The 22,304-nt window shown below is 45.1% G+C and overlaps 1 protein-coding gene across 5 annotated transcripts in view; it reads right to left on the bottom strand.

The window, feature by feature from the left end:
* The window catches only part of RASGRP3 (RAS guanyl releasing protein 3), a 702,554-nt gene that overhangs the window by 111,247 nt on the left and 569,003 nt on the right, over positions 1-22,304 (bottom strand). For all 5 annotated transcript variants that reach the window (XM_069607912.1, XM_069607913.1, XM_069607911.1 and 2 more), the window contains 2 exons: positions 21,692-21,769; positions 18,623-18,736 (listed from right to left, as the gene is read on the bottom strand). In XM_069607912.1, coding sequence (XP_069464013.1) covers positions 18,623-18,736; positions 21,692-21,769 — 192 coding nt within the window. The remainder of the gene's footprint in view (positions 1-18,622; positions 18,737-21,691; positions 21,770-22,304) is intronic.

Genomic DNA, 22,304 nt, shown 5'->3' with positions numbered 1-22,304 from the left:
CCAACATTTTGTCTAGATGAGGGTCTGCCACTTAAGGTAGGCTAACAGGAGAAATTCAGAGAACATTGTTCTGATCACAATTCAGTCTATTTGCACTGGGCACACTGTTGTGGGCTAGTGGTTTAAAATGTAATAGGAAAACAAAAGAAGATAATTCATTGGGACGTCACAGCTGATCAATTCCCCACCTGGTCATCTTCTGCCATCCCTGTTTGATATTAACTCTACCTATGCTGACAAGGTGACAGGACCTTGGTAATATGGGATGCCGATCTTGGTCTAAACTCCCATAGACTTTTGCTGTGGTTCAGGGTTGTTATTTAAACCATGAAAACTGAAGAGAATCCTACCTTTTATCCCAGATGAGTAAAGCAGGGTAGTGGTTGAAGCACTTATTACCTTAAAGCCAGATTAACCAAAAGCCCTACTTGGAAGCTGCATCTCTTGCATGCTGTGCAAAACACAGGAGGTTGCTGTTGGCCTCTCTAAGTGTGAGCATGTCACACACAAAAGAATCCATCTTCTGGCTGTCCACAGAGTGTAGAGTGATGTTTAAGGTTGTATACCTCACTCTTACATATCTTCACAAGCTTGCTATTGAGTGCCTGAAAGACAAAGTCATTTGCTACAGGCCTACACAAACTCGCAGATAGGCCAACCTTTAAACGGTAGGTTCTTGCACACTTGAAATACAAAGAGAGGGGAAACAGCAAATTGTAGAACCAAGGAGAATATTGAATAGACAGTCAGAAGATATTCACTCACTTTCTGAGTGAACAAGATTCTCTAAAACACATTGTTTGCATAGCATTTTCCTTTCCATCTTTCATCCATTTTAGCTACTACAATCTAGATCTTTTTAGTATGCCCCAGAAAGAGCTATACAGCTTTTCAAATAAGCATACACATGAATAACCTGAAGTGGTAGCGAATGTCCAACACAACCCATAATGACAGCTGCCACTAGCAGGAGAAAGGATACACACACACACAGACACCTTTCATGCACCTTCCTTCAGTTCATCTGGGGAGCTTAACTGGCATCAACAAACCTTTCCTATAAGACTAATAGGTTCTTTACTAGTAATCAGTTTTCCTGGAAAGTGACACTAAAATTCCCAAGAAAGAGTTCCACCTTCTTGAGGAAGCATGAGTATGTTTCCCAAAAGAGCCGGATCAAGCTACACAAACTACTTTTGTGGCAATTCTGGGTGCACTTTGGTATTGGATGATATTTAGAGGCATTCCAAGGACATCCACCTCACGTCCTTAATCGTGGCTTGATGCCAATTGCTCCCATGGTTTCTCAAACTCTGGAAAAATATCATGATGTAAATGCTCCAGGACTTTACTTACACAAAGCGATCTTCTATTTTCAGGCATTGAATCATGTGGTTCACGCGAGAGTTGAGCACGGCACTCTATGCAGATGATGTCGTTATTTTCCCGCCCTGAACAAGAGCATTCATTTGCTTTTCATTGACCCACAGGCAGTGGTCGAAGTGAGCAGGAGTGCTTGGGAGCGGTGCTCCTCTACTGGTTTTGTTTTAAAAGAAAAGTGTAGGAAGAAGTTGAAACTTGCACTTCAGTGCACTGCACTAAACGTTCCCTTAAAGAGCAGCCTCGTTCATTTGGGGGTTTGGATTGTGCGTGGGAGGGGGTGTGGCGATGGGGTTTGTGGGGCATGGGGCAGGCCAGCAGGGAACATAGTTCCACTACTTCTTTTCATGCACTTCGACCACTGCCCACAGGACTTTGAGGGCAATTGCAGGAATAAGGATTCATACAAATTTCCGGATTGCTGACATTCATACAAACGTTGTGATCTCTTAAGTGGTCTATATAGGAATTTATCTTCTTAAAACTTATGAGAAACTCTAATTCATTGAATTGAAAAAAGTGTTCAGAGAGTGTTGGCGTCAGAAGGTTAGTGAGAAATGTATAGCATCCCTTCAATATGTTTGGGAAAGATCAGTCAGCACATGTTTGAAGAAACCTTCGGGGTTCAAAATGACTGTGGTACATCAGGGTGCAAGCTGCACTGTGGGAGGCAACGGATCAACATCACATGAGGTGACAAGGTAACATTACCGGCGGGATGCAGACTCAGGCCAGAAGGCGCCAACTGTGATAGCAGCCATAACTAAGCAGAGATGTAAACCCAGCCAAATGCTGACATTGACATTGTGAGGCAACGATTACTCTAGGCAAGATGCAGATGCATCTAACAGTGGTACAATGAGTCCAATGAGTGAACAGGTACTCAGGGTGAGATGCAGATACATCAATGTATCCTGCGATAGCACCCACCAGAATCGCCCATACAAATCTCTGATGTGTTGGCCCGAATCATCTGTATTTTTAACTGCAGTTTAAAAAGTATAAATGAACAAAAAAATTTTTTTTTGAGAATATCATAACTGAAAATAAACATTGTTCAATGTTTGCCAAAGGTATGTTTCCAAATTTGACTTCTAGAGGAAACCACTGGGTGACACTCATGAGGCCTAGGTCCACCCCAGATCTCACTTTAGTCTTACTGCTGTTCTTGTGTATAATATAACTGAAAAATGACAGGGGTTAAATATGGAGAAAAAAAGATGGGATTGCTTGGTCACTAGGCAAACCTTGAACATGCGCGTTCTTGAGCCCGTCCAGTGCTTGCAGCATCGGGCAGCATCGGGGAACATCTAGTGGCATTCCTATCATTGCAGTGGTCTCATCTGTGGTGGTGTTCCCCAGGGGTCTAACCTCTCTCCCTGGTTGCTCAACCAATACCTGGCACTTCTCGCCCACTGCATTGCCGCTCTCTGCCCCAACTTTCAGTTCTATGCCGATGACACTCAGCTAATTTTCAGGCTCCCTTCAGCCACCTCTTCTTTTCTCATCTCTGACTGTCTGTCCGCCAAGCAGGAGTGGTGTGCCGCAATGATCTCTGCCTTAATGCCAGTAAGACCAAGATGCTCCTCATTAGTACACCTGCTCCCTCCTTTCCTGTCACTCTCTGGCTGGCCTCTCTTGGCCCTTTTCCTGCTGCCGTCTGCGAGGCTAAAAACCTCAGGGTCATCTTTGACTCCACACTTTCCTTCTCTCTTCACATCTCTGACGTCTCTAAGAAGTCACACTATCAGCTGCACCTCCTCAGGAGGTATTCTTCCTTTCCTCTCCTTCCCCCAGAAGCTCACTGTCTCCAGAGCTCTGGTTCTCTCTATGCTGGACAACTGCAGCAGCCTCTTTCTAAATCTGCCTGCCTCTACTCTCCGCCCTATGCAACTCATCCAAAGCAGGACTGCAAGATATATTCTTGGCCTCAAGCCCAGGGATCGGATCTCTCCAGGACTGAAATCTCTGCACTGGCTCCCAATGGCAGCGAGGATTAAGTTCAAAACCCTCTGCATTGTCCACAAGGCCTTCTGGGGCCTGGGACCTCAATACCTTCAACTCTCTCTTCTGAAATATCTTCCTTCGTGAGCTCTTCGCTCATCTGCCTCCAACTCTCCTAGGGTTAGCCGCTACTCCAAACAGCGAGTTGGTGGTAGATCTCTTTCTTCTGCTGGGGCCTCCCTCTGGAACAGCCTCCCTGCCTCTCTGAATCTTGAGGAGAACCATCTCCGGTTCCGGAAGCACCCCAAGACCTTCCTCTCTGCTTCTGCTTTCTCTCCTCCTCTCCCCTGCTGATCTCCTGGCTGAATCCGAAACTGAACTGGTTACCTGGCTACCCTCTGATCTTGGGCCAAGGTCTCCTCCCGCAAGTTACACAACCGTACTGCCCCCCTGGCAACCCTTGCACTCGGGGACTGTTTCTGTATGCCCACAGCCCCTACTAGAACTTGACACTTCATGTTTGCACTTACCCTTGCACTTGCCACCATCTGGCCGCACTCTTATTTATTGTCTTTATTTATTTTACTGTTATCCTATGTACTGAACTGCCCCCTCCCCTTTTCCCCAGCACTTCTCCTCTTCCCCCTCCCCTGCACTTGCGCGATCTCAGTGTCACTTGGCCTAGTAGGATCGTTTTCTCTGTCTTCCCTCTGTTTCCCCTCCCTTGCCTCGTCGCGCCTTGAAACCCTTGGGTATAGGCGTGTTATTAATGCCATATCATATCATATCATATCTCTGCATACACTGAGACTAAGTCGCCCATTTTCTTAGCAGAGATGTCACATGCAATCTAATCCCAACCCACCAGAGTCACATGCACCACCAAATATGCCAGCCATGCATTATACAAACAATCTAATCCCCTTGGCTAAGCCTCACAAGATCTGGGCGAGACAGCCCTTCGGAAGTACACGTTTTTCTCTAAGTGTGCCATTGTTTTGCTTACTTCCCTTGCATGCTGTTCTCCCCATAGATTCTCAGCCTGTTTTACTATCTCCACTGCATAAGTTAATTATCCGAAAAAACAGTTTCTCAATAAAACAATGACAAGATTGTTGAGACTGACAGCTCACAATGCACCTCACACATTGGCCACTCCACGTACTCTGCAGAACCATTTATTTATATTGATTATATAACGGGGTAAGCAGAGCAGTTTACAAAGCATACGACAGAGGATCACAGCACGAGGGGCGTTGAGTTGCAGATGTGCAATGAGAAGTTGGCATAGCTCAAAGGGGGGCAATAACGTGGGGATGTTCGATGAAGGTGAAAGGGCAGTTGGCTGGTGGGTTAGAGATGGAGGTTGAATGTTGGCATCACAGCCCCAATATGTGACTCTCTGTGAGTCCCCTGCCATTTTATCTTTCCTTCGGGGTTCACTGGCCTTGTTCCTCAGTGAGACCCCACCCAGGGCCTCACTGATGATGTAACTGCGCAGTTGTGTGTGCAAAGGGACACCACAGTTTGTTTCTCTTAGCAGGTGCACCTGCTTGGCCTCTTGTGGCATTAACTGGCTGGTGGAAGCTAGCTTTTATTTTTTTTAGAATGCATTGTGTGTTCATCGAGCAAAGGATTGATCCATGCAGGCGCCCTTAAAATGCTCACTTGGGTTTAGAAGTCCAGTATACTTCACAACAATGCTTTGTATATCTGGCAAGCATAGAAACAGATTTCTGCCATATGGGGTCATGGTCTACCAGAGACTCGAGTAGCCAGGACCAGACTTAGCCAGATGTATTGAGGGGCATGTGGGATTCTCTGCTAATTCCACATCCCGAGTATTTGCCCTGGAAGAAGGCCGGGGTGGTTTGAATGCAGTGACCATCCCTGAGTGGGTGGTTGCCAAAAGTTTCAATAGTACACTGCACCCAATTCGGAAATTGGTTTTATTATAATAATAATAATAATAATTGTATTTTTTATAACACGCTAGAGCGGACCTGGGATTCGAACCTATGATGCTCTGTGTTGTCTTGTTTCCAAGATGAGCGCAGTGCCACTAAGCTATACTACCCATATCTGCACAACATACATTTGTCAATCACTGGGACCTGTCCCAAAGACGCTGAAGAAGGCTGTAAGCGGTTGAAGATGAAAGAAGCTCTGCTGAAGTATCTCTCCGGAACCTGCAACTGATGGCACAAAAGGGGGCTACCCCATGTTCCATAAAAATTAGGACTCCAGTAAACTCAAGGTATGTTCAGTTTGTGTTTTTTTCTGGACATTTTGCATACATCTGTTCGCAAATTGCAAATATGTTAATTCCACATTGTTGATATTTTTCTTATTTAGGTTTGAGTCTGGGCAGGTAGGACATGTCTGTTAGTATAGTATTTTAACGAGAGTGTTGGGGCAATTCTGTCCTTATTAATTGTGTCATTAATTTTCTTTTTTTATCTGCCATTTCCACAGATTTCCCTGGTGAATGACAGTTTGTCTGAAATGCATTGGATTACCATCTGTGTTTCAGCCTGTGATCTCAACATCTGTTATAACCTTTAAATTGTGACTGAAATGTTTTCATGTGAATTATTTGCATGATATATAACTTAAACATAGTCCAGTTCAGTGGGGGGTTTCCACAGGGGTTCAACTGGTTTCCAACAAGGATTTGTCAGTTTCACATTCACATTTGTTAAAGTCTTGGGCAATGGCGTCACTGGTGCGGACCACATATTGTTTGATGCATCAGTCTTTAATGATTTAGTTAAGAATTAACTTAGAAAGATGGTGCCAGATTCTGAGTTGGGGGGGGGGGGTGAGGGGAGAGATCTACAGCACATGGTTGGAAGTTTCTCCTCCAATTTACCTACCAAAAAATGGAGGATTTACCAGAGGCAGAATGACTTAGTTTCTTGGAGTACGAATTTTCCTTTATTGGGAGCCCATGCAAGGACTTCAGTGCTGGCATGATGTGGTCTGAACAATGCATGCCAAATATAAAGTCAGCAGTAGTTTCTGTAATGACTTCTCTGGAAGAGTGGCGTAAGTGCTGCTAAAGTAGTCAAGTCAGGAGGTGACTACTGCGAGAAACAGGAGATCTTTTGTGGACGTTGTAGAAGGTAGTTGATTAAAGAACTTGTAACGACCAGATTCACTTTATAATTCATGGAGAGGTCTCTAAAGAGTAAAATTTCCAGATTGCAGACTTCCTGATGAGAGTTGGTGGTGGGCCCAAAGGAATATGCCAAGTGAAGAGTGATGGATTTGGGTCAGTTGCACAGAAAGCAAGTTATGCCTTTTTTGCCATTTAGGCACGACCAATTTGAGTGTATCCAGCGTTGGATTTTGAACACGCGTTTTTGCAATCCAATGACAATCCTTTGATTCTTCATTCAGTGTCAAGTGAAATTGAGTTCTATCAGCGTGCATATGGAAACATATGTGTGCTTTGCTGATGTTGGCGACTGGAGCAATGCCGCTTTTTGAAAGGATTAGTGTGTAGGCTGAACCTTGAGGGACTCCACACGTGATATAGGAAGAACTAGAGAGTGTTAAGCCCAGCCTTACTTGATGTATACTGTGCAAAAGTAAAGATGAACACTATTTGAAGGCAGTATCCCTTGTTGTGAGATGATTGAGAAGTGGTTTGCAAATGATGATAGCAAACTCTGCTGAAATGTCTAGTAGCATGAGGGTGGCCAATTACTCAAAGTCACGGATAAGTTTTGAGATGTTCCTCTCTTATACTCAGAACAGGGATCTCTGTGCCCTGATGAGGCCTGAAAGCCGACTGTTAATTACTCACTGGACCATTTGATTTCGGTTGATTTACCGAAGTAGAAACAGTCACGGTGGAATTGAGCGTAGTCGATTTTGCCACAAATCAGTTTTTACTTCAGCAAAACAGCCCAAATTTGGCTGTACACCAACCTCCCGCTACTTACCTTTTCGCTGGCCACCAACACTTCTCCTGTGACCCTGCGGCATCAGTTCTGCCCCTCTAACATGGGTCGGATCTGACATCACAGGGTCCCTTTTTCTTTTTTGATCTTTTTTTGGGTCCCCTGCTTCCAATGTCAAGGAACCGGGGGACACCCGCAACCCCTGAAACCCATAACACCAAACATGGAACACCCCCGCAACCCCTGCTCCTCATGTTCGGTATTATGGGCTTCGATTTTTTTAGTACTGGCCGAATTTGGCCAAATGGTTCATACGACCATTTTCTTCAAACTATTTGGGTGTTTCCTTGATTTTAGGTGAGAACATAGTTTCATAGTAATCAATGGTTCCTGAGTCTTCATGATGCAAAGTATGTCAAAGATAATGCAGTAGTTGGCTAAGGTATCACGATCAGCTCTTCGTTTGTTCCTTCAAAATACTGTTATTACAGCATGTTTTTGGGCCTGAGGGACACCAGTTAAGAAGGATTCATTCAAAATGTTGGTGATGATGGGCGTGATGACCCCCACAGCAATTGTGAGGTGATATTCTTATAGAGATCGCTTTCTTCAACTGGAGTGAAGGCAAAGAAGGATGTTAGTCCAGGATGTTCTGTTGGCCAAGATAGATCTATGGCAATGGCAGCTGAACTAATAGGTGCCCTTGAGGAGACTATTTTGTTACTGAATAACACAAACAGATCTTTACAGTGCCCAGAAAAGGCTGCAAGATGATGTGCAGTGTCCCTGGACTCTGGTTCCTGTAATTAAGGACAATGGGCCTCATTGACGTTAATGGCGGGCCCGTTGTTAGCATCATGTACTGCTAGCGGGTCCCGCTCTGCACGTCTGGTCTGGCCAGCCGTCCAGAGTGGGACCCGCTGCAGACCTTCGTAATGTGGCGGCCCGGAATCAACGGTGCTGGTCCCTTACCAGCACTGTTCATTCCGCAGCCGCCAGCCTCCTAATGAGGCCCAATGTCTTTAGGGAATTGACAGGATCATTGATGCAAGCATGTAAACAGGTTTTCATTTTTGCTCTGGAGACAGCAGTCTGGTAGTTTGTGCTGGTCAATGCAGCAAATAGCCTGTTCCTCAGGTGACTGAGTGAGCAACCATTGGTGGTCCAGGGTGCAGACTTTGTGTTTTAACTGGCATAAGCCATCTGCTAACCAGTTGTTGAAGGCTGCACTGGAGAAGCCTGGGATGAACTGAACAAAGCAGAGATGGTCAATAGGGACGCATGCTTGGGATTCATTTGGGAAATGGTAAACAAGGGTGCAAGCAATTGGGTTTCTTAGGCTTATAATATATACAATTACACGGTTCAAAATTCCCATTGAACTATATGAAGGCCACTCCACTGCCACTGCTTGTTCCTCTGTTTTTGATTCAGGTGCAGTGGTTGTTTGAGAGGAGATATGCGATAGTTGGGACCCAGGCACTGTTAAAGCATCTTCTAGCGATGCAATAAATGGAGGTTCTGGCCGGAGATGCAGTCGATGATGCTGGATGCCTATTTGATAGCAGACCAACTGTGCCTACTAAGGAACGGATAGGCTGAGAGGTGTTGCCAGATGGTATATTTGGTTTTGGTGATGTGGGATGGCATGGCAAGGGGATAGCAGTCTTGTGTGTGTGCTTGCAGTGCTAGTGACATGAGCCAGGATGATAATTCTTGCCAAGGGCCGCTGTCACTAAGGCAGGGTTTGAACTAGGCTGATGCTGGTGGAAAGGAGGCGCTACTGCAAGCCTCTTGGCAATGTTGCAAAGAGGTCATTTATGTTCATTTGGGATGCCACGTAAGAGTAGAGGCGCAATATTTGGTGTGGGGGGGGTTAATCGATGTACAGGTTATGAGAATCTTGTCGAGACCATTGCTGGATGCCCAAGGTTGACCATATAGATAGCTGATGTGGGAATGTTGGCAGTCATTCTGTGGACCAAGGTGGTCATGGTGGGAGCAGATGTGAGGGCATCATTGTGGTAGACATGGCATGACAGCTGATTATTCTGCTGCTCAGGTGGGTTGAGCGTCTACTTTTAGCATTTTTTCCAGAAGCTTTAAGTCTGTTGAAACATTTTCTGAAGATGGTCAAGTTGTCATGGCTAATCTAATTGTTTTCGTTCAATTGTTATGTTTAATTGGGCACCAGCTAGCAGGAGTTCTGCTTTGGCAGGTTGCCGATATAAAAGGTGGATGAAGGTTCAAGATTATTACAGATACATGTTGGCATGAATAGGTACAGAAAAGGGTCCAATAGATAATTCAAGGTGAGTTGGTACATTATCACATCTCGGAAAGCCCAGGTGTGAAATGGTGGTCAGTGTTCGTTAGGTGGGGGAGGTAGGAAACCATGTGAGGGTTTTAGGATTACAGAAGGCGCAAAATGAGATAGTGAGAACGTATTCACGAGGCAGGCAGGGAGGGGACATGCGAGATATCCAATCCCAGGGCTAAGGGCAGCAAATATGAGGTTAACATGTTCAATGAGCGATCAACCAATAGATCGGAAGTGCTTGTTAGTAAATATAAAGTGCCCATTATTGAAGTAGGGGTACAGAGTTCAGGTCTAATTTTTTGACGGATATGGGTTTACAGTTGCCGGGTGCAGGTTTTAAGTAGATGGGGCTAAGTGGTCTGTTTGGATGGCTATAGTTTTATCCTTTTTCAGAATCTCCGGTGGCTGGGCTGTGTGTTGACGTTGGGTGAGACTAGATATTCTAATGTTTGTCTCCCAGTGCAGATTCCTGGAACCATCATCTTTTCCCTGTTGTAAATGTTTCTTGTCATGAAAGGGTGCTCACCGCTGATTGCTGCAACAGCCGGTTACTAGCCCCCCCAGGATTGAGGTGGAAAGTGAAGATGGATACACAGGTTTAATGGTCCGGGTCCGTATAAGGATGTAGGGTGTGTAAAGCAAGACGTCTGTGTTCAAAAAGCATGTTCTGGGGCAATGTGTCTGCTACGAGAGTCTTGGGTGTGAAAAGATAGAATTACGCTGAAGTTTATTTATTTATTTATTTTATTGTACTTTTTGAAGGTGCTGAGGTTGTGCAAGATGATTGATTTACCTCAAACTTGACCAAAAACATCAACCCTCCACAGGAACACAACATTTTCATCTATTTCCCAAAAGCAAATTAATGAAGAGTTTACAAACTAAGTGCCAACGAAACTCTACGGGTAAGAAGTTATTTTCTTACCACATTAAACTATGGGTGCCGTTTCTGAATAGTTTGTTCTGGGAAGCCGAATGGTGACAAAGCGTTCACCTTTAAATAGAAAAGTGCAAATATGTGAATATTTTCTTGTAATTGCTTTTATATATCACTGGCACTGCCTGCCAGTGGCTTCAGAGCTTTCACACAAAAAAAGCGTATTGGCGTAGCAAAGAACAACAAAATGTCTGATAATTTAGCTTGCACAAAGTCAAATCATGTTTGCGGTGTGTTGCCAAGCTTTGTTTGTTTGTTTATTTAATATAGCGCAAAACCAAACCCGCAGGTAGCCGGGCGCAAACATTACAAGGATACTTGAGAACTTAGTTACAGTGACAAGCAAAATAGCCGGTAGGACAGTTCAGCAGCGTTACAGTCTGAATATACTTATACAGTTATACTGTATACAACTTTCAGGGTGACTTATACAGTCAATGTCAGGGTAGAGTGCAAAAGGGGTTGGGAGCTCTGTCCCAAAAAGCCTTCATTGTACAGAGCTCTCTCCTCCAAATATGTTTTTCGCATCTTACGGGACCACTACCTTATTTTGGGAAGCCGATCCTAGGAGCAGTGGTAGATGTGTACCGAAAAAAGTAGTGGAGCTGTGGTCTCAGCAGGGCAGAGGGTGGGCGGAAGCATAGTGCAACATGTGACAAGATGTTGCAGCCTGGTCATTCCAATAGTCTAAGTGACTAGTAACTAAGGCTTCTATTATAACGTTGCACTTGCACAGGGACATGAATGGACAAATCCTCTATATAGAGTGGTGAATATGGTCGTAGAAAGTAGAGGAATGGTGAACAGAGAAAAATAAAAGTAGTGGAACACCGCTCCTGACCATTCCCGCTCACTTCGATCACTGCCTAGGAGTCTGGTCTGCTATTAAGGGACCAACTGTTTTGCTCCTTTATCCCAAGTTAATAGGTTTAATGGGAATTCCGTCCAATCAGCATGAACGAGAAGCTAATGTTATATCACTATTTCCAAAACTTGGAAAATGCTGAGAATTGTGTTCAGTGGACTGAGAGAACCAGGCATCATTGGACTAATATAATATTGCGACCCTGGGAAGTGCAGTGCATCGGCATGACGAGGATGGAACACCCACATCACAGTTTTGGCATCGCATCGGAAGACAGGTTTTAATGACAGAGGGTGCAACTTAGGGCATTTTCTACCCAGAGCTAATATGGTACGTTTTGCATATGATTTCTGCTTGCACTATTGATTTATTTGAACAGAACCACATGAGAACCATTTAAAAAGGCCACACTTCGCATACACACAAAAAATACATATGTTTAAAAAGAAATAAAGGGGCGCTGATTTGTCAGAATAGGAGCAAAAGCCAATGGGCCTCATTACGAGTGAGGCGGAACGGGTTAACGGGCTACGCTAAAGGAGGCGGACCTGTTAAACCCGTTCCGCCTCATTACAAGCTCCCCTCGCGGGACCCGGTAAGTAACGCATCGTCAAACCAGGCATCCTTACCGTGATGGGAAGAAATAGCAAACAATGTGCCGCTCGTATTCGGCCCATTGTTTGTACCCTCTCCCATTCCCATTGAGCCCTGTGGGGGCTCAGATGGGAATGGGGAAGGTCCAGGCCCGGGTTCCTGGAGGGAGGAATTACTGGGCCCGCCAAACTCGGAATGGCCCGGTAATTCCCCATTCTGGGAACCCGGACCCGATTTCAGCAGCAGCCATGTCGCCAATAGCGGCATGGCTACCGCCGAAGTCTTAATAAGGCCCAATATGTGTCCTGATAATATCTGCAAGCACAGAATAGATGGCATTAAGGGGTCCCGTATTGACCTCTCCAGCACACCAATCCCCAACGGGAAAAGGAATCCCACGACGTGGAGTCAATGAATGGCTCACAGGCATGGTAAGCCTTGGCGGAACCGTTCAAGGAACATGTATAGAGTAGACTACGGCCTCAACTAATAAAGTCACAACCCCCTTAACACGGAGGTGAGGATGAAAGGAACCTCCTGGATTATCGGAAGTATGGTAGTTGGCCAGAGGCGCACACTGAGACCTTGAGAGAACTGTGGGACACTCTCATCTCATCAATGGACTAGCAGAATCGCTGTGTTCCTGAAGATGTCTTACCTGGCGTGGGCAGGGCTTGATGGCATATGGGACGAAGATCTTGCTCTGCATTTCTGATGTATTATCCTTGACTTTTTGGTCTTCGGGCAATGTATATTTAAACCTGCGTACGCTGTGTATGGTGAAGGTATTAGGGAGGAAGGGAAGGGTTGTAGTGTTGTAATCTCTTTGTATTTTTTGTCACTCTTCACACTGGAAAAGACTTGACAGGGCATGGCAAGCAATTGTTATGGGTAGATTTTGTAATCCTAATTGGTAACTGCAAGTAACAGAAGAGCTCTGTGACACATCATAACCCTTGGAACAGTAAAAGAGCATTCTCAGTGGGCAATGTGCAGGTTGTACAAACCTGAATTGCCCACAGATTGCCCAGAACACTCAATTCCAAGGCGGCTGGCAATGCAGAGCATACACAAAGCCAATCCACTGCGACTGCCAAGGCAGATTTTTGTACTAGTGTCTATGTCTACATTAGTACCCAGGGTATGAGCGGTAGTCAATCAGGTTGCTCCAAACCCGGGCTGAATCACAGGATTGATGCCTGGGTTTGAAGCAAGCTATGCACTCTTCACACTCGCCCTCCCATCTACCAACCTGCTCCCCAATGCCCCGCCCTTCTGGCCTCCTCTCCACCTCCTGTCTGCTCCCCTCACCTCCTGTCTGCTCCCCCCACCCGCTTACTTGTTGGTCTCCCAGGCAACCACGATGCTCTTTCAAATCTCCCAGGGCTGCCATGGAAATGAAGAGGGGCTCCACATGGAGCCCTGCCTTTCATTGCCATGGTGGCCATATTGGACAAGTGTCTGTTCCAACGAACAATGGAGGCGATCGCATGACCTATTCATAGAAACAAATACATTGCTCTCAGCACCCTGGTTTTTAAACCTGGGGGAGGGGAACAGCAATAATCACTGCCCCTGTGCGCTTCACCACCCGGTACGGCCACTGGGATTCAGTGCTAAGAGCATCTCGTCACTGGGTTTTATGAATTGGGCCATCAGTCATTACCGCCCGTGAAGTCCACAGTGGGGGCGGCTTTTGCTATAGCTGGAATGTTGGTGAGTCATTGGGCCTCATTACATGGACGGCGGTAAGGGTTTACCGGTACCGGTAAGGGCACTGGTACCGGTAAACCCTTACCGCCTTGCTACGAGGTCCCTTTGTGGGGAGGTACTTTAACGCCTGCTGTTTAGCAGACGTAAAAAAACAACCCGCAAAGGGACCAGGGTGCTAATTACGGTACCGCAATTTGCAGCACCGTAATTAGCGCCTTCCCCATTCCCATAGAGCCCTATGGGGCAAAAATGGGAATGGGGAAGGGCAATGGGGGAAGGGGGAATTACCGCCCAGCCAACCTTGGAATAGGGTGGTAATTCCCCTTTCCACCAAGGCGGTGCCGGTATTTTACCGGCATGGACCAAGGTGCTAATAGCACCTTGGTCCTCCGCCTACCGTGTAATGAGGCCCATTATAAAGAATGGGTCCCCAATGGATCTTCAGCAATGGTACAAAGCTTGATGCTTCTCTCCCAGCATTTTGCCTCGATGCTCCGTGTCTCCAGTGGACAACATTCCAACAGGCCAAGGCTTGCTGCAAGGTTCTGTACAGCTTCTCCAAAAGGCTTCTTTTGCTTCTAGTAGACCAGAAAAAATTGTCCAGAGAAATTTGATAACAGAATTATATCAAAATGTATTTTAAATGATACAAAAATTTGAAAAAGTGTGTAAATCACAAATTATTAAACACTACATCATTTTTAGAAAACACAGCAGCGTAGCAACATTGTTTTGCCTAGAAAAGGCTAGTAAAAATCAATCAAACAATAATTTGTGATTATTTGTAAAAATCAATTAAACAATAATTTGTGATTTACTCACTTTTTAAAATTTTTGTATCATTTGAAGTAAATGTTGATATAATTCTGTTAACAAATTTCTCTGGACAATTTTTTCTGGTCTACTGGTATAATAATACTCTGGTCCAGAGGTTAGAGTTTTCCTGCGTTTTCAGTTTGTGCATTCTTTTGCTTCTAACCTGTTTAACATGTTTTTGTTGATTTTGCAAGATTATACTCACATTACAACCCTGGTATAGTTCCTTAAAATCCTTTTGTGCCCTCTGCTTAGCCTCAGGCCATAGCTCGGATGTGGGCCAATACCACCAGTTACAGACCTCTCTGTCAGGGTTGTAATGCCTCAATGAAAGCGATGATACTTGGTCTCTTTCTCGCCCCGATGCAGGACATTTTCCAGTTGTGGACATGCAGAATACACAAACAGCCTGTGCTGTGGGAAACACACACACTCACATGCCAAGCGTGTAATGTGTTGTAACAGGTGTTTTAGACATTTAATAATAATTAGTTTACAAGCCGACGTTGTTGTTTATATAAGTGGTAACATGCAGATAGATTCCTACTTCTCCCTAGACCATAACTCCAGCAGTGCACTCAGTAAACACACACATGTATACATGTCTTTATGGCTATAAATGTCAGAGATGACTGGTTCAAAATATAGGAATTTGAAAGCAAGTCATCCATTTAATTGAGTGTTCAGGTGGTAGATGATGTTAAGCTAATGAAGTTGACCCTCACACTGTGACCTGTCTTTGGTAACAGGCACTGTGATGTCACAGTCCAATTGTAGCATAGCTTTAATCCCAACAACCTGGGGCGGGCTCGGGTGGTAACAGCACTCTTAGGGGCCAAGCTATGGGCCAAGCGTGCCTCAGAACGCATGGCTTAACGCTATTAACATCCAGCTCCTTGCTCTTGGTGCTAAAAACATTAATTCAGGGCACATCTGTGTTTCCTTTGACTGTTGGGTGCGCACAGTTATGTTCCCATCCACCAAAATTAAGATCCGCCCAATGCAAGATGGCTGCCATGGAGACATGAGAGCACGTGTGCGGCGGGGTCCTAATTAAGCAACAATCCCCTCAACTAGGCCTGGTGCGTGAGCTAGCACAGAGCAGAAGTCCGACTGCCAATGTAGCCCTTAATGACAGCCATGACTAGCTTTACCGACATTTTAAAGCCATGTGGTGGATTAACATAAGTGACAACATGCAGTTGGATTCCTACTATCCTGTGTTAAACTGCAGCAGCGCACAAAAAAATATACTGCGACAACCAGTTCCTTATTAATGAATGGCTGCAAAGAGTCAGAGAATGGGACTTTAGAAAGAACCTGAAAAGCTAGTCATGGCTGTCATTAAGGGCTACATTGGCAGTCAGACTTCTGCTCTGTGCTAGCTCACACATCAGGCCTAGTGAGTCAATCTTACTTATTGCATTTACAGTAGTGGGGCCATTTTCTTATTACCCGCGAGTAGTGGGGCCACTCATACAGTGCAATAAGGACATTATTCACAGGCTTTAATGAAGATGCTGCATGGTGGCGGGTGTTATCTGCTTGGTAGCTCCTCTAGTGGTTATTGAAGCACATTAATTGCAATGCTTCACATAGGGTAATCGATATGGGTGAGATGGGGGGGGTCATTGTCCAGGTCCCGCGGAGAGAAGAAGTTGTGGTAAAAGTAACGGACGGTAAACCTTTACCACTGCTTTTTCTGGTCTGCTTTATTTGGCATCTCAGTCTGCCAGCATGCATTTCCATGCTGGTTCATACGGGCAGAAAACCAACGGATTCTTAAAGAATCCGCCGGATTGTGCAACTGGGAAAAGCTGGAAGATTCCAGAGGAATCCATTGGAAATGCCCCACCCGTGCCCCTGCTATCGTTAAGTGCTCGAGGCATTTACACTTTTCCACAAACGTAGTGGAAAAGGGAGGTGTAAAGGCAAATTAGCCTGTCATTTGCATTTTACTTTTCCACTCCCTGGTGGATGCCTTGAAAATCTGCTCAGAAGTGAAAACGTACGTTAGCAACTCCAGTGCAGTTACCATTTTTTTCAAATGGCCCTCATTGGTTTGTAGTTTTTCTAAGACACGTTTATGGATTATTTTGTGTGCATCACTTCCATGTCATGTATTCTCCTACTGTGACATAGCAGAGGATTATGGAATTCATAATGAAATGCTGCCCAATCGCATCACTGGGGAATATAGCATTTTCTATGCCAGGTATTCATTTTTCCTTTTTGCGTTGCTGTCGGGAGAGAATCAAGTCTTTTATGGGGGGTTTCCTGCAGTTACTGGTACATTGCTTGCAAAGCTAGTCCATGGGGACAAAAGAGGGTGTGGAAAATGAGGAAAATGGACAATACACAGCATACAATTATAGATGTAAGCGGGTAAGATGGCTTGTTGCTGTGATCTGTATTTGATCTGCAGGTGGCAGGTTCAAATCCTGGCACTGTCGACTCAGCCTTTCATCCTTCCGAGGTCGATAAAGTCAGCAATTTTGATTGGGTAATAATAATAATGCATGTAAATATGTGTTATGTAAAGCAGTTTGGGATCAAAGCACTATATACATATCACATGTGTATTGTTATTATGTATAGTTCAAAGACAAGTTAAAGATGTCGCTTGGTGGAACATAGCCCCTTAGTTGATAGCTACCCATCTACGAGTCTAAACACTATGCGGGTCGTTTTAGAATGAGTCTTACGGAAAATGAAAACGTAAAAGTGCCTTTACGCTTTCATTTCCTACTCCATCTAATTTGTGTGCCTTTCCAATGTGTAGGCAGAGTTTGCATTTCCGTTTTGCTTTCCTCCTCCATCTTGGATGAGCACATAGTCCTACTACGCCTGTAGGAGATTTTCCTGCAGACATAAAACCAAAGTATCCCTATGGAAAAAGCCTTGGTTTAGCCCCTGCCAAAGACCAGGCGGATCCCATAGGAATCCATGATATAACACGGCCTGCAAAGCATAGGAGGTGGTTTTTTCCCCTCACAAAACGGACAGTGGTCGTAGTGGACGGGGGCAGTTGGGAGCGGTGCTGCGCTCCTTTTTTTAGTTAAGTTTTATTGTTCCTATACTTTTTTTTTTTAAAGTACCAGTTCCAGAAGGTTCCATGTAATAATGTCCCTGCAAAAATACCTCCTGGCAAAAAAGTCCCTGTTTTTTGCAGAGACATTATTACATTGAACATGCGGGGGACACCCGCGCAACCCCTGAATTTGTTTTACAATGGGAGCAGGGGACATCCCCACAACCGGTCCACATACATAATGTCACCACATATAATGACGCCAATGGCTTTTCCCGGCGAGATTATGTATGGGGACATCGTGTATGGGGACATAGTGTATGGGGACATCGTGTATGGGGACATTGTGTATGGGGACATTATTACCTGATACCTTCCAGAATGGTTTTGTTTTAAAACAAAAGTGTAGGAAGAAGTTGAAACTTTCACTTTAATGCGCTACAGCAAACGTTCCCTTAAACAGCAGGCACATTTGTTTAGGGTTTTTTTTATGGCCTGTGGGGTGATGGGGTTTTTAGGGAGGGGGGGGACAGGCCAGCAGGGGACATAGTTATACTACTTTTTTTCATACACTTGGACCACCACTGAAAGCAGAGAGTAAAAGCGAAGAGTAAAGGTGTTTTTGCCTTCATTTACTATTCACAAATACACTATTTTTGTGAGTGTTGACAATTGCATGCAGGTGGATGCGCAACACATAAGTGTAAGCGTTGGTGATCGCTGCATGCAATTACCATATACTTTAAAATAGCCCAGTCTGTGTTGGTGCAAATATAATAAAGTGATGTATTAAATAAAAAAAACATGCTACTATAGTGGCTGTATAAAATGGCATCAGTTGGTTACATACTACAGGACTGTCCCATGGACAACCGTCCTAGCCAAAAGGCATGGCATGATTTGCAACTGTGTGGAGGTTTGCAGCTGACATGAAAATAAAGCGTCAGGATATCTACTTCAGGGCATGCAACAGGTGTTTGAGCTTGGTAGGGTGGACATGCCATTTCCAAAATGGTGGCCATCCTGCTGCGTGAGGTGTCGACGACTCACCGGGAACATGACGTGGTTTCTTTGGCACTTCATAATATGTGCAAACGTGTCTTTGAATACTTACATCAACTAACTTCCTGACGTGTTTGTTGAGGATGGTGGGGTCTGGTTTTGGAGTCACTGCTGAGGCCCAGTCCAGCGGCTCGACCGGCTTGTTCGGGGTTGTTGGCGACGTAGGCTGTTTTAATACAAATGGAAAGTACTTTAATGACTTTTACCTCTTTCATTTTGTAACATGTCATAGAGAAAGTTGTGGCTGACGATTTAAGGCACATGCCTCTGTGTCATTGAGGGACACTTCTGACTGAGGGTGATGGCAAGCGCTATACATAAGTTACGTAAGAGTAAACTGTTGCCAGCTGTTGGTGAGAGAGAGGGACACACACAGACACACACACACACTGAGGCATTACATTAAGTGCGTGCATCTCAGGCAGGGTGGAATGGGAACCAAAAGAGGCCCTGGAAATAATGCTTACAATGGCCCAAAATTACACATTTTCAGCAAGCCCAACCCTTTTCTTATGGGAAAATGTGGAAATACCCCACAAAAGAGGCCCAGGGTTCAGAGGCCTACAGGGACATCTCGAGAGTTCTCTATAGGCCAGTCCGCACCTGATCTAAGGTTCAAAAATGGAAACAAAATGAGGTGACACTGTTTCTTCAGACATGCCAGCGACTCGTTCCAATAATTGAATGTCTCTGAATATCTATTGATGTAATGCAGCTTCCCTGTGAAGAAAGAGCGGCCCTGCCTCCGATGTCCCAGAACTGTTATCCCCACAGCTAATCGATATCAATGTCAGGATAGCAAATTCAATTCTTCATATTTCTATCAAACCTTTGCAAATCCCTTCAATTATGTTAATTTGTGGCAGGTCATAGTAAACAAGCACACAAAACCATGAAACTATTCCCACTCATACTTCTGAAAGCCCAAGAACAAAGAAAAGGTGGAGAAATGAGCACAAGGAGATGTTTGTTTATTAAGGTTATTTCTGAAAAATAATCTTCGGTCTTTTCTCCCTCGAACATTTCCATCTCAGGCTTTCAACCCTGATCCGTTCTATACACTAGTGGATGGTTTTGCTGCCACAGTCATATATACCTTTAAAGGTGATATCTTCTCTAGATGAGTTCCACAAACGTAGGTGCTTTTAGTTCACCCCGGGTGGCACATCTTCTGTGACTCCTCTGCCTCATCCCGGATCTTGTGAAGGAGACCAACCATGCCCACAGGAACCAACCAGGGTTGCATCGTAAGACTTCTGTAGTCAAGAATGCCTCCCCAACTCCATCATGTGGACACCTTCCTATGGAACCCCCTTTCTCCAACCAGAATCTTCTGCAAGCCCCACCCTCCACTGAGAGACTGGACCCCAGCTCCCTAAACAAGCTCTGCTATGCAAAAGCAGGGCAAGCCCTTTTCTACCAATAAACGGGAGCACAGCTAGATCCCCCTATGACGGGTCATCAGGTTTACATGCTGAACATGTACTAAAAAGCAGTGAAAAGTGACTTTAACCCCTTAACTGCTGGGCTATTATGCAGTCCTAAGCAAATGGACGAACATACTCACCCTTAGCACTACATTAATGATGACAAGCGTTCGTGTTGGAAAACACCCAGAGTTACTTAAATAACCACTACTTACTAGGTGTATGTATATGGTTTATGATTGTAGACTAAATTACAACTGTACAAAAACCGTTTACGGACCAGTTCTGAGCCTCTATAACATAGCCATATGCAAGGACCCAACTGATATAAAGACTGGCCGGTCAGGCTCTTCCCGGCAATTGGGAACCAGCACTGCACTCAGCAGAGATTGATCAGGGAGTCCCTGCATGCACGCCGGGTGACCATATTACCAGGACTTTCACCACACGCATGCAGTGAAGCCAGCTAGGCTAGCTCTCTGCGCACGTGGGGCAATTCACAAAGAGGTCCTACAGAGTAACTCTCACATACCCTTGCTTTACCCGAGGGCTATGCTATTCACAGAAGAGGTCACACTCAGGGACTCTTTACTTACACCTGACTTAATCGCGTGTAAATCAGGTGTCAGTCAGAGCTACTCAGTGTAACTTCTTTGTGAATCCGCCCTGTGCGACTTTTCGAGATCTCCATCGATGGCCGCTCATGTTGAACTGCATACAATTCATGCAATGGCAGCAAAGGCACACACAGCATACGATGTGGGCATTGCAGCATCTAATGGCACTGCATGCCCTGCAGAATGTCCTCATGTCTGTGCTGGCTCTGCATGGCGCCATTGATGGAATGCCCTGTACATATCCGGAACAAGTCTTAGAGAGGACATTTCTACACCTGTCTTTAGAAAGAAACTCAAGTCATTTAGTTAGAATGTTAATTTCCATCTATGCATTGGTCTATATATGCTGATATCGGCTTTGTTTGGCCTCCTCTGGCCTGGTGGACACTTACTTCCTTCTGTTATGTGTGTGTTTTCGACACCCTTGAGCCTCCGGGTCAGTGGTGCGCAAATATAAATCAATTTTAAAACCCCCAAAAAAACAAAACAAACCTGCTTGCCACGAAAGTCGCCCTAAGAATGAGACTGTGGGTGTCGTTTAAGTAAACTAAAGCAGGCGTGATGCTACCCCTTAGAGACATTGAGGGATTAAAGCGGGGATCAGTCTTGCACAAAAAGATTGTTTTACACTGCAGACAGCCAAGCTATGGAAAACCCTCTCTCCCACAGTCATAGTTGTTCTATACAAGTCAGAGAGACTCTTACAATGGCACTATACATTCCGTAGACATATTATTAAGGAATAACACCAGTCATTATGTCTGAGGTTACAATGCTATGTGTGTGTCTTTCAGCTCGCTTAGTCTAAAAAAAGATGGATTGGTGCCTTCTGCATCACCAATAGCAAAGTGGCCAGATCTTGGCAAATAGATCAAAGGTGAACTCAGTGGCCCTTCAGCTGCTCTGACTAGGGACCTAGGGGCCCGGGAATCAGGAGCCTTATACGAATGCAGCCAGAGGCTCCATGACTTCTGATGTTATGCCAGAAAATGAATGTTCTGTAATTATTTTCAGCGCTTGCTATTGTTGAATATGGCAGATTCTGAACGCTTGAAATGTAAATGCAAAACCTCTTACTGATTTCGAATTCCTTGGCTCCAGGACCAGCGACAGCTTGTAGATGTCGTCTTCTGTGTGATAGAGGTCCAGGGAAAGCTGCATAGACAAAAAACACAAATTAGATCAGGACGGGTGGCTTATGCAGACTCTGGCAGAGTGCCATTTCTCTCCCACTCCCTCTCTTGCAATGAGGACAGATTTGCTCTTTGGAGGATCCTTCTGCCACCCCATGCACTCCTGCGGGCGGTATCCTATGCGGACCGCTGTAAATGACTTGCTGAAGAACTGGCTTTTTATGACGTTGGGAGTGTAGTAAGGGCCTGATTCATGGAAATATGTGCATTGATCCCGCAAAGCCTGCATGCCCAAAACGACTTTGCGCGTCCCTAAGATTCATGGAATTCTTCCTGTAAACGAAACCTATGCGCAAGTTGCAGCCGGAACGCCCACGACACACCCCCACGCATAGCAATTCCAGTTGTGTATAGAGACCTTTAGACAATCTTCGACTGCGAAGTAATGCACCCCAGCAATACTACATGCAAACCCCTACAACCAAGACAGCACCCCAGCAACACTGTGTAGGGCCCCCCCGTAACTATGCCAAGCACCGCCTCAACATGCACACCAC

This window comes from Ambystoma mexicanum, chromosome 4q, assembly GCF_040938575.1.
Source record: "Ambystoma mexicanum isolate Mex_15411 chromosome 4q, UKY_AmexF1_1, whole genome shotgun sequence".
In the NCBI taxonomy this organism is placed as follows: Eukaryota; Metazoa; Chordata; class Amphibia; order Caudata; family Ambystomatidae; genus Ambystoma; species Ambystoma mexicanum.
This window is presented reverse-complemented; position numbering and strand designations above follow the sequence as displayed.